Source organism: Megalops cyprinoides, chromosome 2 (genome assembly GCF_013368585.1).
Source record: "Megalops cyprinoides isolate fMegCyp1 chromosome 2, fMegCyp1.pri, whole genome shotgun sequence".
NCBI classification, from domain to species: Eukaryota; Metazoa; Chordata; class Actinopteri; order Elopiformes; family Megalopidae; genus Megalops; species Megalops cyprinoides.
This window is the reverse complement of record NC_050584.1, coordinates 18218343-18233016: the sequence shown is the minus strand read 5'-3', so window position 1 is coordinate 18233016 and position 14674 is coordinate 18218343. Positions and strand designations below refer to the sequence as shown.

At 38.4% G+C, this 14674-nt stretch overlaps 2 protein-coding genes across 5 annotated transcripts in view; one reads left to right on the top strand and one right to left on the bottom strand.

Annotated features, from left to right (window-relative positions):
- Nucleotides 1-325, bottom strand: part of unm_hu7910 (un-named hu7910) — a 58260-nt gene extending 57935 nt beyond the window's left edge. The window contains exon 1 of the mRNA XM_036516886.1: nucleotides 37-325. Within this exon, the coding sequence (XP_036372779.1) occupies nucleotides 37-73 (37 nt within the window). The 5' untranslated portion in view covers nucleotides 74-325. The remainder of the gene's footprint in view (nucleotides 1-36) is intronic.
- Nucleotides 326-6482: 6157 nt separating this feature from the next.
- Nucleotides 6483-14674, top strand: part of LOC118772971 (sodium/potassium-transporting ATPase subunit beta-1-interacting protein 3) — an 82266-nt gene continuing 74074 nt past the window's right edge. For all 4 annotated transcript variants that reach the window (XM_036521679.1, XM_036521678.1, XM_036521677.1 and 1 more), the window contains exon 1: nucleotides 6483-6977. In XM_036521679.1, the coding sequence (XP_036377572.1) occupies nucleotides 6924-6977 (54 nt within the window). In that variant the 5' untranslated portion in view covers nucleotides 6483-6923. The remainder of the gene's footprint in view (nucleotides 6978-14674) is intronic.

Sequence of the window (14674 nt, the reverse complement as noted above, 5' to 3'; positions counted from 1 at the left end):
TCACAGGGTGCATATTAAAGGTAGATGGCAACCTACCTTTTTTCGTAGCTCTTGTGTTCTTCTTCTGAGCCATGGCCGTTAGAAATATGTGAGATCGACTCAGAAGTTAATATCGGAAACTGAATTTCTCGAGCTATTCTTCAATTCTAACACTGAGGAATCCCAGAGAAATCAAATCCCAATGCCCTCATAAACCAAACCCCATTGCAACGCGTTTACTTTTGAGTGATTCTAAATTCCTCCAGTCCGAAAATTAGGACGAAAATATAGGCGGAGAAAATGATAATTGAATCCAATCACCGTGTAGAGGTGGTTGCCTTATTCAATCGTGTGGATACCCTCAGGTTAGCACCGCCCTCAAAGTTCTATTTTGCCAGCACGGGAACGTGGCAAAATGGAAGATATCATTCATCGCGAGAACTTGATCAAGGGCTTTTGATATTTTACCAGTATAAAGTGGTTACGTAAGTATGGCGTTATCGGAATGATTGTTTGAGTTTTCTTTGTAGCCGAGTGCAGCACTGCGAATGAGAAAAAATACGTTCGTTGCTTGACAAAGCAGTAAAGCAACGTTAATTATAATTACAACACTGGTTGAACACGATGTCTAATAGCCTGTGTTCCTGGTAACATAATTAATGGCAAGGACAATACACGCACTCTCACGCTGCCATGCATAAACCTGGATGTGCAGATCAATCGAATGATATGTACGTTTTGTATGAACTGTAAATGTTTAATAATGCGTCATATAATCAATACGTACGTGTTTTAACACGTACTGGAAATTATTACGTAACGTATAAATAAAATATTTTACTTCATATTTAACATTGTCTTTTTATGTAAAGAGCATTTAGAAAACCCCATCTTCAGTATATTACAACCGTATAAGAGGGTGAAAAAACGCAGCTGAATGTTCAGCGGATATCGATGCTCTACGCACGTAAACAGTATTAAAAGTGACCTCAAACTATAATCCAGTAAGATTCACCAGAAGTCCATATAGAGTTCATAACGCATAACACACGGTGCTCTCAACAACAGCTGTCCTCTCCCTTGACCCTTGACATGGGGTTCATTGTTCATGTATCTGTAATTGAACTGCCCTTAAACAGCTATAACGGTGAGGTTTTAGGCAGTTGATTACTTTTTTTGTTCATACAAACACTGTAAATGCCAACGCCCCCACCCCGCCCCTTTTTGAAATCAGCAGTTAACCAATAGACACGTGGGGGAGCTAGAGGAATTCACTGCACATTTACGGCCTCATAATACGTGAAAACTATCTGAGACAGGTGTGGAAGACATGGATATATAGGGAGATTTTGCGGGGGGGGGGGGGGTGTTAGAGACAACAATACTTAAAATGGTATATGTAATTGACTTTTTTCAAGAAATAAGATCTCTGAAGCAGGATTTATTACATTTCATCATGTACGTTTCTTAAGATGACATTAAAAACTGTGGGGGAAGCTGCACTAGAGTGGATGAATGAATCAGGAATACAGGTGTTTCAGTGCCATTCAAAGAGCAACATTGTGGAGATTAGTATCTGAGAAACACTCCTGTCCAGCCTCTTCATTTTTAATTACTAATTACTGTTTGCAATTTAACATATATTTATCTATTTATTAAATGTATGCTTGTATTCCATATAGATGCATGAAAACACATTAACCATTTAGTATAAATGTGCATTTGTCCTTTCCCATTCCATTCATTGGAAACTTTGGAACTTGATTCGTTGAAATTTGTAGGACCAGAGACATTTGGGTTGTACAATGAATATAATATATTAATAATAATAATAATATAAATAATAAACTTTTCAAAAATCAGTAAGTAATATTTATAACTTGGGACAAATGACCGTGACAGTAATGGGTCTGATTTGCCTGATGCATGGGACACCGATCTTTTGCCAGCCCAACCCCTAAGTTCAAATGCTGGAGTATTTGGCATGGTCAATACCACAGATCACTGATGCTGCACCCAATAATGACAAACCAAACACCATAGGCTCAACAAGAAAAAGAACTGAAGAGCCCACCCCCTTTCAATGCTATCTACACCACAGGTCTCTAAACCCAGTGGGATGAAAACCAGAGGCTCCACCCGAAAATCAACTCCAGCTGATCCCAATACTTCAATTAACTCATCATAACCAGTTCTGTATAGTACCTGTAAATAAACAACCTTCAACACAAAAAAGAGAGCTGTTACAGAATATCATAAATAGGGACCATGTCTTCAATATATCAAGAACACCAGCACCAAGCAATATACCAGAACATGTAATCTCTGAATCAACTCCTGCACAATGCTTCTACAAAATGAACCCTGGCCCTGTGGATGTCTTGTTGCTCTATCCCCCATCACTGAGAGACGTTATGATTGAAATGTCAAATCTCTAATCAACGCAGACTAAGGGCAAGAAACTTAATCTGCAAATGGATGAGCTCCTAACATTCAATGGGGTTCTTCTTACCTTAGGATACAGCATTGTTCCAGGAAGGCACATGTTATGGTCATTAGAAAGAGATGTTCTTAATGTCAGCATATATGCTGCCATGCACAGAAACCGCTTTGACAAGATAATGGAGTCAGTCCATCCAGTTGCCAATTCAAAGGCCACTAGAGACCCGTTTCACAAGGTCAGGTCAATCTTTGTGAAACTCAAGTCCTGAAAAACCTTATTGGTTATCAGTTGATGAAAGCATGATCCTGCATAATGGGTGGCATGGATTGAAGCAGTTCATTCAGGGTTAAACAACCCGTTATGGATTTAAACTTTGGAGTCTTGCCTCTTCAACAGGGTATACATACCACGTGCAACCATATGGTGAAACACATACATATGATCAGGTATCCAGTGCTATTCTAGGTCTTGCTGAGCAGACAGAGGTGCCTCAGGGTTGCAGATTCATGCATGGCAACCTGGTTACCTCATTGATGCTTCTGGAAGAGATGACCAGAAGTATCAATGCCCTAGAAGCTCTGGGACATGAAGACCAAATCATCTGTTTGATGTCCTTTTCAAACTTTGAGGTTGAAGGACAACAGCATTGTCACCATGGCAATGAATGTGGAAGCCAAGTGTTCTGAAGTATCTGTCAAATGATGGAGTAAGGACAAGCATCATGACCAAATCTCACAACCAGGATGCATCTTCTCCTTTGTTTTACTGAATCACAATTAAGTGGTGGTGGCCCTTATATGCAGACTAGAGGACATGGAAGAAGAAGAAGATCAGCACTAACAAAGGCAGTGTTGGATTCAGCACTGTTTGACAACACTTCACACTGGCTATTTACTCAGGCAATCGATTTTTGAAATGTTGTGCGTTTGATCACCATGCAATAAGTGTAAAAAGGCGCTGTACATTGAGTGTTTCAAAAGATTTCTTGAGGAGTGAAAAAAATGAAAGTAATCAATGACACATCACTGTTGCATTTTCATGTTTGTGGCACAAAACATGGTACAATTGTGGTTCAATGCTGAAGTTAGAGGTTACATGGAATCTAAAGAGTCTTACCCTCACAATTAAAGATTTGCCTTTATTTAAACCACGAAACAGATGAATGAAGAAGATAAATTTTACTTAAATGCACCTTTCTCTCTGATGTATAAACGCTACATAGCTACTTTTGTTATCAATGAAGAATGTAAATATACAATATAACATAAAGTACTTTTAGGGAGGTCAGAAAATGACTCTGAAGCAGTTAGAATTAACCGAGTAACATAAACATAAAAATGTTTCTTTTGATGCACTTTTCTGAATGTTTTCCTTAGTGTACCTATGTGTTATGTTTAAATCATATGTTAAATAGGGAAATAAACATGGATCTTATGTTTTGTTACTAAGAACATGAACGTAAAAGTTTAAAAAAGGCAAGAGTCACAAAATAAGCTCATGATAAGACAACATTTATCTGATGTTTTTTTTTCACATCTTCCTCAATGTTTTCTATAGTACATAATTACTATAATACACAAGTGTTCATATGGTGTTCATAGGTTATATTCATGTTATTTTATCAAAAGCTTTGAAACCGGACAGTAAAACACACTTTTCACAAACTTGTCTGTTTTAAAATAGATATTGTTTATTTAAAAGGAATACATGAAAAATGGAATACAGTTTGTATGTCTGAGAAAAAATTGAGAACAAATGGGTTAAAGCAGGTTGGAAGGTAGGGAAGAACATGCCGGGAGAGTCTGTACATGGCTAAACCTGCCCGGTTAGAAGCCACTGTGTTTGGTATGTCATATGTTATGTACTGGGACAGCTTATGTTTCTGTCTCCTTGAAGCACAAATGACTTTATACTGTAAAACATTGTATGTCTAGACAAGTGTGTATATATGAATCTCTAGCAATTTTAGTGATTTTAAAATGACTTTTAGAAGGTATGGTTTTGTGTGTGTGTTTTTCTATATGTTTGATTGTACAGTGTTTACTACATAGGTTTGAAAAATTGTCATTTTTTAATGGCTGCCATAGACATTTATTGATTTATTCATTCATATTATTTTTGTTACATTTTCATGTTGTCCCTTTCACCAGCAGGGGGCAACTGAAGCTTTAATCATCACCTTGTGAAATCTCCTTGATTTTGCAAATGAACACAAACAGAAATGAGGTCAAATGAGGAAGCAAGGAATAAATATTGCATAAACGAAGTTGTATAAAATTGTAGATGAATTTACAAGTATCTTAACATATTCTACTGTAATTTAACATTTCACTTAATTTTGGGGATTCAATTGATAATTTACCTATTTTACCAATGAAGGACAAAGAAACAAATATGTTGGTATAAAGGTATATAGGGAAACTGAGACTAGAGAAATGATTAATCAGAATGATGTTTGTAGTTTACAGTGTGCAGTGACCAATTCACAGATGTTATGTTCATGATTAGAAGAGGGGTTTTCTGGACTTTTGTGTTGTCAGATTATTGCACCATACCATTTTGCCCACGACTCACAAACCCATCAGGAGGTCATTTGCACTGTGGCAAAAGCTGTAGTAAGATGTGCCTGTGTGGCAATCTTGTCAGTCTGACGTCTTTGCGTTCTTATACTCTTTTGAGATCGATTATCCAATCAAAAGAAATTGACCGCATTACGTTTTTTTGTGGGTTGAAGAACTATTGTAGGTTTTCAGAGTTGTTTTATTATATTTGTGCTCCTCTTTGTTCTCAGTCTGTATTCAAGTGTGTGTCTAAAAATTAGATTTTGGGCTATCATGCATTTGTTGTTTTCATAATTGACTCATGCATCGTAAATAAAATAAATGACATACTACCAATAATATTTACAGTGATAGTAATATGGATGGTTCATGTTCTATGTTGTCACTATTACCACAAGAGGGCGATTTATGAATAAAAATAATGGTAGAAACTGGCCCTAAACTGTGCTTTATTAGTCCACTATCAATGTTCCATTCTGTCAGTTTTCATAAAAGTTTTTGGCTCAAGCTAAATAGTCAGGGGGAAGTTGTGCATCTTCTTTAAGCTAGTGTGACATTTCCTCAATTATTTCTCATCATTTCCCCTGGAAATACACAAGTACATCCCCGGATGAAGCCAGTTACTTTGTAGGTTGCAAATCGTCCCGTTGTATACTGCATATTTGCAATTACAAATATCAGTTCATAAGATTCTCATCCACATACCATATTGTTCATAGTATTTTATTACAATAAGCAGTATTAGTATTACCTGGAAGTGGTGATGCTTTATGATGTAAATTATGACATACTAAATAAAAAATCTTCATTCCATACAATATGTCAGTGCACGGTTGTGATTCAAATGGACCACAAACCAGGATCAGTTAAGAAGTGCTTAAGGTACACTAAGGCTCTTGATAAGGAAGCTGTATTTTGGTACTAAGTACAGCTATCTTCAGTTCCTCTTGGACACTTAGACAGAGCTTGTACGTTTACTATGATATCAGACATTTTTCAGGAAATGAAGAACATTCTTTTCATTTTGTCCAAATAGCAATTTGCTTCTAGTCCATTCAGTTCCACTGTTTCTTTAATAGGCTACCTGGAGGGTCATCTCATCACACAAGGTCATCACAATAAAGTACCATATCAGAAAAAAAATCTGACAACAATAATTGGACTAATCATTTTGCTGAATCCGAGGCAACTAATTTCCTTTTGGTCTCAAAGACATGTCAGTAACAATTTGATCAAGACATAAAAATATTTTTACAGTTACTTAAGGGCATTAGTTTGAAACAATAGAAATACAGAGCAGTTCCTTTGAAAGGCTCAATAGCAGAATATCGAAGAAAACTACAAGCTGAATGACATAAACGTGAAATGGCACAAAACCAAGCCACAATCAGGCTCAAAAACTCGCACAGCAGGCACTGCACAGTAACACATTGTATCCAAGATAAAGTACGCGGGATTTAATTAGCTACATGGGGCCAAAGGACTCATCCCACATCTCCTTCGATTGTATCGCTTGTGTTTCAGGGTAACAGTCACTCCCACCTAGCGTCAGGAGCGCTCCTCAGAACATCAAGGCCATTCAAGTTTCACTGCGGAGACAAGCTACCCATTAACCTAAAAAGCACAATTGAGCTTGAAGCGGGGGGCAACTCACGTTGCGCCTGGGGTTTAACAAGAATCCTCATAGTCTCAATATCTTCTTACCGACATGCACGCGGAAAGACGGGTGATTCGGTCCTGTGTTCCTAAAGAAACATATTAAGATATATTTTAACTTCTGAATTTCGCGCGCCGTTATATGCATGGGGTACCGAGAACGTTCGTCTTTTTGAGTCCTGTTTTCTAACATTTGGAGATCGGACCACTTGAGCTGCCCTCATCAGCCCGGCTGTGGACTATTCTTTCTTTGAAAGCTTGCTTTTTCAGTTGTAAACGAAAAAATGGGTTGTTGCACCGGACGATGTACTCTGATCTTTCTATGCACTTTACAATTGGTGAGTACGTTGCTTTTATTGTTGATTATTTTTGTTGATCCTGAGGGATGGAAATGATTAGCGCAAACAGACGGCTTTTCATTGTCTTTGCCACAGTGCTTGCACCGCTATGTTGTATAGGCTGTGGTGATCTTGTTGGTCTACATAATCAGGTTTATCGCTTGTCTTCCCACAGTATCAGTGTTCATCAGCCAGAGGTAACGGTAATCTGTACCAGTATGAAAAGACTATTTGCTGGGTATAAAATGGAGCGTGTTTTCTATTTATAAAAGACAGGTAAACTTTTAGTCATACATTTATAATGAGATTAATAAATAACTATATTTTTTGCAGGCTAGTCATGCACATTTCCCAGTCTGCACACGCGAAATTTACTATCTTTTAGTGCTGCTTTGATGACGTTCGGTCCACATTATAAAAATGTCATATGCTTATCATCGTATTATTTTATTGTAGTTACTCAGTCATTACATCATATAGAAGACTTGTATTGAGAAAATCAACACCTCTATTTCGAGTTCATCAAATGTTATGGGAAATTGGGAGGGTTAGCTAAATGTGGAAACGTGTAAAATGAACTGGAAGTGGGGAAATGTGTTCTAGTGATTATTCAGGGCAAGGCAACCTTCGTTAGTTGACATCATTTTTTACTTTGTTGACCCAATGATAACCATAAAGAGATTTCGTTTTCTCGCTGTTGGTAATTTGCTAAGATGGCTATTCTGTACTCTCATTTAATTTAAAACACATTGCCAGTTGTAACAATTTCCTTATATGCCTTTTGTCTTTATTAATTATGCCATATCAACTTTACCTCACTGAAGCAACTATTTCCATGTTTTTATAAGCCTGTGTTGTAATGGAAATGGCAGTTTAAACAAGCTGTGTTTCTCAGGTAAGATGCGTTTCATCACGGAAAACCAAATGAATCTTCCACTCACTACTTTTGCTCTAAAATCTATAGTTTACACTTATTTTGACACACAGTTAGTTAATACCTTAGTCTCTAAAACCGTTAGCATTAACTCTCAAGAACTTAAATATGATTTACATCGTATGCCATTTAAATATTTTCGGTTGGCAAATGAGGCAGTATATCGCAACTTCGGTTCTGAAGACAACCGGACACAAAGGAACCATGGTGATGTGAATGCATTGTCCCAGAGCAGCATCCTCAGAATGCATCTCGCTCACATCAGACTTGCTAAGTATTTAGAGTCCTTTGTTTCATGCAGCATATCCACAAGACACGTGCTTCATTGCTGTTTGGAATTATTGTTTCCTCAAAGATACAATTGCCATCAATAGACATATGGCAGGAAGATAACACGAATGCTTCCCATTATGTCCTGCACTGTTTCATGGATCTGTTTCCAGGGGACACTGTAGGAAATTTCAGATAAACTCATTTAGTCATTTATTATCTTGGCATGAGGTGCAAAACACCTGAATGAATTGTTTTGGAGGCTAGCGAGGGCTCTGAGATCTATTGATTTGGTCCTTGAAAAAAAGTCAGCCAGTCAGTAATCATAAGAATACCCCACAGAATGGGATTGACCCTTTAACTTGAGAAAGGTAAGCAAACCTGCTATTGAACCAGTGAATTTCCATATTCATGCTTGAGAGAATACATATACCTGAAGGACCTTCACAAAAATAAATAAATAAGTCAGTGAATGTGATATTAAAAACAATTACATTTCCACCTAGTAACAAACGTCTATTTTTCACCCAACATGGGCTGTGCCCCTGATTTTCACTGGGCCACTACACTCGTTCATCCACATGCTTCTATAAAAGGCACAATTAATACTACCATGTAACAGTCTGTAACAGATGGAAAACACAGCAAAACAGTGTTAGAGCAGCTCCAAGTAGGGAACATTATGAATTCTCGGGGATGGGACGTTGTGAAACCACGGCTCAGGAAAATAGGATTTACATGTTTTACTGGAATTTCACCTACTGCTGAGAGTAGTTTATCTAACCCAGCAGCATTTTTTTTCCTGAAACGTTGTTTGAAATAGACCCATGCACATCATTTTCTGCTTGATTGCATTTCAGCACGGGTAGTGTTCTAACAGTTATGTCTTGCAGCTAAGATTTCAGGCCTGTGGAATAAAAGACTGCGGTTGCTTTGCATCCAGGTTTCTCTGCAAGTGATCCTTCTTTGTCTTTATCACATGTTTTCTGTTGCTAAATGCTCTAAATAAATGCAGCAGCCCATCAACAACTGTGCAGTTGATAACCTGTTGGGGGAAATTTTATTTGGAATATTTTTTAACCATATTAGAGCAATGCTCAGAGTGAGGTTCAGGACAATGATCAGAGATTTTTTTTTTAGAATCTTTGTATTAGACATGTAAATAAGTACTGTATTTGCTACACTTGCCTGCAAATATGGGGAATATGGATTTGCTCTGGCTATTGCAAAGATGTTGAGTTACAAGCCATTTGTGTTGGAGACTGGATCCTCTCTGAGTCTCTGAGCCAATGTGCTCCTCAGCTGTGAGCACCCCTTCTTCCGCACGCCATGGCCTGATGCCAGTGCCATCTGCTTAAGCCCCATACAAGATGCTTCCCTGCAGAACCACACCTCATTGAATCGGTTGTCTGCATCCTATATTTGGCCAGTGGCTGGGAGTAAATTAAGCTGAGTCTGGGGTTTGTTTAATTCGAGCTGGCATGGTGGGTTTGGATTTTCAGCATTGAAGAGGATCACTGTCAGGATCCTGTCTGGGATGGTCTCTTGAGTCAGAGCAGGTGGACAGAAGTGATCATCCACTCTCCCCACTGTTCCTCCATCTTGCCCTCTAGGACCAGTTTAAATATAGCTCAACTGGCTCTCTTGGTAACGGTAGCGCAAGGTGTGTAGTGCAACCAGTACATGGCCGCACATTGATGGAGCATTTAATGATGTTAGATGTCAAGTCAAGCATCCATGCAACCATTTACATGAATTTACTTTAAAAATAGAGAAAAAGAGGTCTCTCACAAATCTTCAGCTTATTGTTTTCTTAGAAAATTACATGACAAAGAGCTTACAAGGAGTTTCACAGAAAATAAATTCCTGAAAACTAGGAATGAATGAAAAAAAAAATGTTTTTGCTATGCGTACACAAGGCATTTTTTTTATCATAATGAAAGAGTGTCAGCAAAGATTTAACAAATGTCATTATTCATGAATGACAAAAACAAAGCATGCGTTTCCTAACAGTAAGACAGACCGGTTGGCTTTGCTGTATCTTTCCTGTAAAGACTGAAGAAAGAGGGGTATTATCTGCTAAGTCTAACAGAGTTACTCTTGCTTCACTGGAGTAATGCTCAGCTTAGCCTTCGCATGCAAAACAGTTCTGAATCAAATGTTTCCTTTAATTAGTTCACGTAGCTGAAAACAAACATTAGTCAAGGGATTTCAAACTTTGTAGAAAATATAGGTCATGTTCACATTTAAAAATCTGTCCTCATCTGTATGAGTTGTATGTGTATTCTGGCATTAACATCAAGTTCTCATTCTGTTTAAGAGCACATTTACCCCGCTGCCATTCGGCTTGCCTGGTGTGTGATGCATTGTCTTTGTAATGTGCAGATCCTGTCATACAATTAGTGGTTGTATTTTACATCCATAATATAAAACTGTGTGGTACTACTTTGTGCATGCTCTAAACCTGAGAAAAGAGCTTGGCTGTTGCCAAAGGAGGAAAAAGAAAACTTGATCTAGGGGGTGCATGCTATGAAGGGGCGACACTTCTTATCCTGAGCGCAGAATCTGAATATAAAACCATCTGTCTTCCATATTTCCATGTTCATCCATTTCCATCTCAACATGCAGTTTGAAGTTTTTTTTTTTTGTGCGGGAAAATCAGGTGACCTATTCTATGGGTTTATTCGCACACAAATGTGATATTCTGGCAATGTTTAAATGATGTTTTTAACAGGATTATACATATATAGTAGGGATATTCTAGAGGCCCAGCCTTTTTGTCTCACACACAAAGACAAAAAAGACAACTTGGTTCTCAGCATTCACATGAGCTGCAGTACTATGCTGTAGCTCGTGTATCAACAAATAAGATTTAGGTCAGAGATCAAATAGAGCTCAGTGCAAACACATGCAGAAACCTGTGAATGTTTATCATTTTAGAAAACCTTGAGACTGTGTACAGCTCTTTCGAAGGGAGCTAAACAGGTTAATTAATATTTCTAAATCTCCAGTGAATAGCAGGTATATTCTTTTTATGTCTGTATTATTTTATGCAGGGGACTGGTGTCACTCGGTAAAACATTTTGAAAGCAAATTGCTGTCTTCAAAAGCTTGTTGCTATTTGCTGTTTTGTGCTGATGGATTAATCAGTGAGGATTAAAGGAGATTCTGTACCTTGATGAACCAGAGTAGCGTCTATAAAGGGCCTATCATTAATTCTCTTTATGAATGAAACATGGAAATGACTTATTTCTTCAGTTGTCAAAAAAGAAGCTATTTACCACATCATTGCTTGAAGACTTCCACCAGAACAAAGTATTCTATATCTTGTGTCTCGTTCTGTTAGTGTCGTTAGACTCTGGTCATATTTTAGAGGATTGCTTCCTCTGTAGAAAAACCCAAATTGAATAAGCGTATATTCATAAACCTGTACAGTGTTGAAAAAACAAATCAACAGCAAGAGAGGCATCAATGTCAAACATGAATTGCTGGAATAGAGGGAGGAAGACGTTTTTACTGTGAGCTGTCATACAGTAAGTTGATAAACACAAATGTGAGGAATTTTTCTTGATGGCTTTCCCTGCATATTTTTGTTGAAAAAATATTGTTATTGCGCCTGTCACTTTAATATGGCAGCTGAAACACTACACTGTCTTTGTTACGGCTCATTTTGTGATTAACAAGAATTTAGTTCTAACAATTTCCTTTGTCAATTAATTGAGAAAATCTGCTACCATTATTTAGTTGCCTAATCAGTGAATTATTATAATCAAGCAACTGTGCACGCAGTCCCTACAGGGCAACGCTTGGTAGTTTAATCTTATGGTGACCTTGACTCTGAGTGAACAGTAATATTCCTGCCCACAAACAAAAGGCAAGATGTCCTCTGCTCAAATAATGAATTGCTTCAATGCATCTCTGCTGGTTCTCCAGTGTGCTGGAGGTCATGGTTTCAATAGTGATTGAACTGTCTTGCCCCATCTGTAGCTGTTCTGGGGCTACAGTCTGGAATCATCAGGTGGCCCTCTTCAGATATGAAGCTCAGAGCATATGCCAATAGCACAGAGTCTGAGGAGTGAATATTAAGGAAGATGAGAATCTCAAAGGTGTAATCCAACAACAGCAAAATGCACCAGGAGAGGGAAAATTGTACCTTGATTTGCCAAGGGACCATTTAGTTAAGCTTGTGTCGTTTGATGGCTGCAGTGTATGCTATATATCAGCGTAAGTAGGGGTGCGCGCACACACCCTATCACATTTCTGTTGGGTGATTCTGGGGGGGGGGGAAATCCCATTACACGGCTGGGCATCCTCTTTATGTTTGGGTTTCCACCATCCCTTGGAATAGCAGATGGGTCGGTGAACTGAGGAAATCCATACCCTTCCCATGTTGGGGAGGGCAGTGTGGTCAGTGATGCAAGGGAATGACATTCCCAACAGACTGACCTTCTCTGGGCTGGAGGCGCTAAAACAGCAAGGATGACACTTCATTTTATGTGCAATTTGAATGCAATTGCTTGGAAGTAACAGAAAATATGCAGCTGCCAGATGAACCTCTTGCTGCATTTTGCTGTGTTTATTCAAGGGACCTCATGTGTGTTCTCACAGAGGTGATTCGTAAATTACATTTTCAGTGAAATCGCATGTGTAGTTAAATCGGTGTGATTCATGGAAGCTGAGATTAAGCTCTAGGGGCCTCATTAATGAGTTGAATGGCCACCCTACAGCCATCGTGTCCAGTAACTGGCTGGGGTGTCCTCAGCTGCAGTATGAGAAGACCTTGAAAATGACAGCTTATAAGTGTTTTTTTATGATATTCCTAGTGGACAAAAGAATTGAGTGAAGGCCCGTGCAGACAGTACCCAGGACTGAGTGGGTGTTGAGTTAAGGCTAGAGCTCATCCACTCTCACACTCTGAGTCTGAAGAAGCACCTAAACTCCCTTTATTTCATACATTATTGTAATTTAGTAGATGCTCTTATACAGAGTAACTTAACAAAAGTTACAGTTTTAAAGTTACAGCTGTATAAATGTTATCCATTTATACAGCTGGATATTTACTGAGGAAATTCTGGGATAAATACCTTGCCCAAGGGTACAGCAGTATTGCCCCAGAAGGGAATGAAACCAGCAGCCTTTTAGTTGCAAGTGCTGCTCCTTACCTCTATGCTAAACTGCCACCCCTTGTGTGACGCTTGTACAAAATGGCTGGTAATGATGATGTACTGTATTCAAGAGAGTAGTTGGATAGTCTAGACACCGACTGGATTCAGATGAGTTCAGCATTCAGGATGTCACTTTGATTAGATGTCATAAGTGTGTATCCTGGTTGGTGGTGGTGGAAACAAAACCACTTTATGGTGGTTATTAGATTGGTATAGTGAATGAATGTTCATGTGTACACTACTTTATGGGTAAAGTAGAATTATTTGAGTTTGTGATTGTTTGGCTAGAAGAAAAATGAAGGAACTTCTTAAATTTTTACCATAAATTTGAGTCCTTTGTTGGAATTTGTCATACATAATGTACCAGACAAACAGAAAAATGTGTCTTACTGGTTCTGTAACATCTCATTCAAAAATCACATTAACCATAACCTGATTGATAAGCTTGAGGTTTCCCAGGTTTGGACTATGTGTGTATATAACGTACATTATTGAAAAACTGTGTAATCTCGAATAAGATGTAACCTGGCCAATGTAATTATTGTCAAATGTTTACGTTGTAGCGTGTCTCTTGGCAGTTTAATGACCTTTTTCACAACTTCATTCCGGCTCAAGGGCATTACCCACTCACTCCTTGCATATGTGAAAATGGGACACTTTATCAGATTACATTTTCTTATTAAAGAATCACATTTACTGTGGTTTCAGCACAGAGACCTCGTCACGTCAATCATTCAGATGATCTGCAGAAGGCACATTTTCTTTGTCTAAAAATAACTTCTTGCAATACACACAGAGATTGATGGGGTAGTCCAGCACTGCCAGTTAGCAAGATAGATGAAAGAGTGAAAAAAATGGCCTAATAAATCTAACAGTGTGAGTGGCAAATGCAGCGTGTGGAGGGGGGGGGCTGAATGAGATGAAGTCCTAGGGGACTCCATCACGCTTGTCCACCAGCATGGAGATTATTGATCAGAGGGCCTTGCTAAATCGGCCCTTCAAAGGTGCCAACATTCCATTCTATGGAATGCGTGCTATTAAGGTTATGTGATTAAGGTTCTGCAGTTAAGGTGCAAACATGTTAATCTCCAATGATAAAAATAAATAATGATACTAACGTACATTAACAAAGGGCCTTTCATTGAAGGATCCTGAAAATGTAAAATGGGGGAGAACTTGTCTCATCCCCCATTGATGTGTAGCACCTCTTGCTTATTCACGGCATCCATTCCTCATGCATCAGTTAGGGCAGAGAGGTGAGGAGTCTGATCAGCCATTTGACGAGGGGAGGATAAGCGGCGTACCATTTTTGACCATAGTCTGATTTT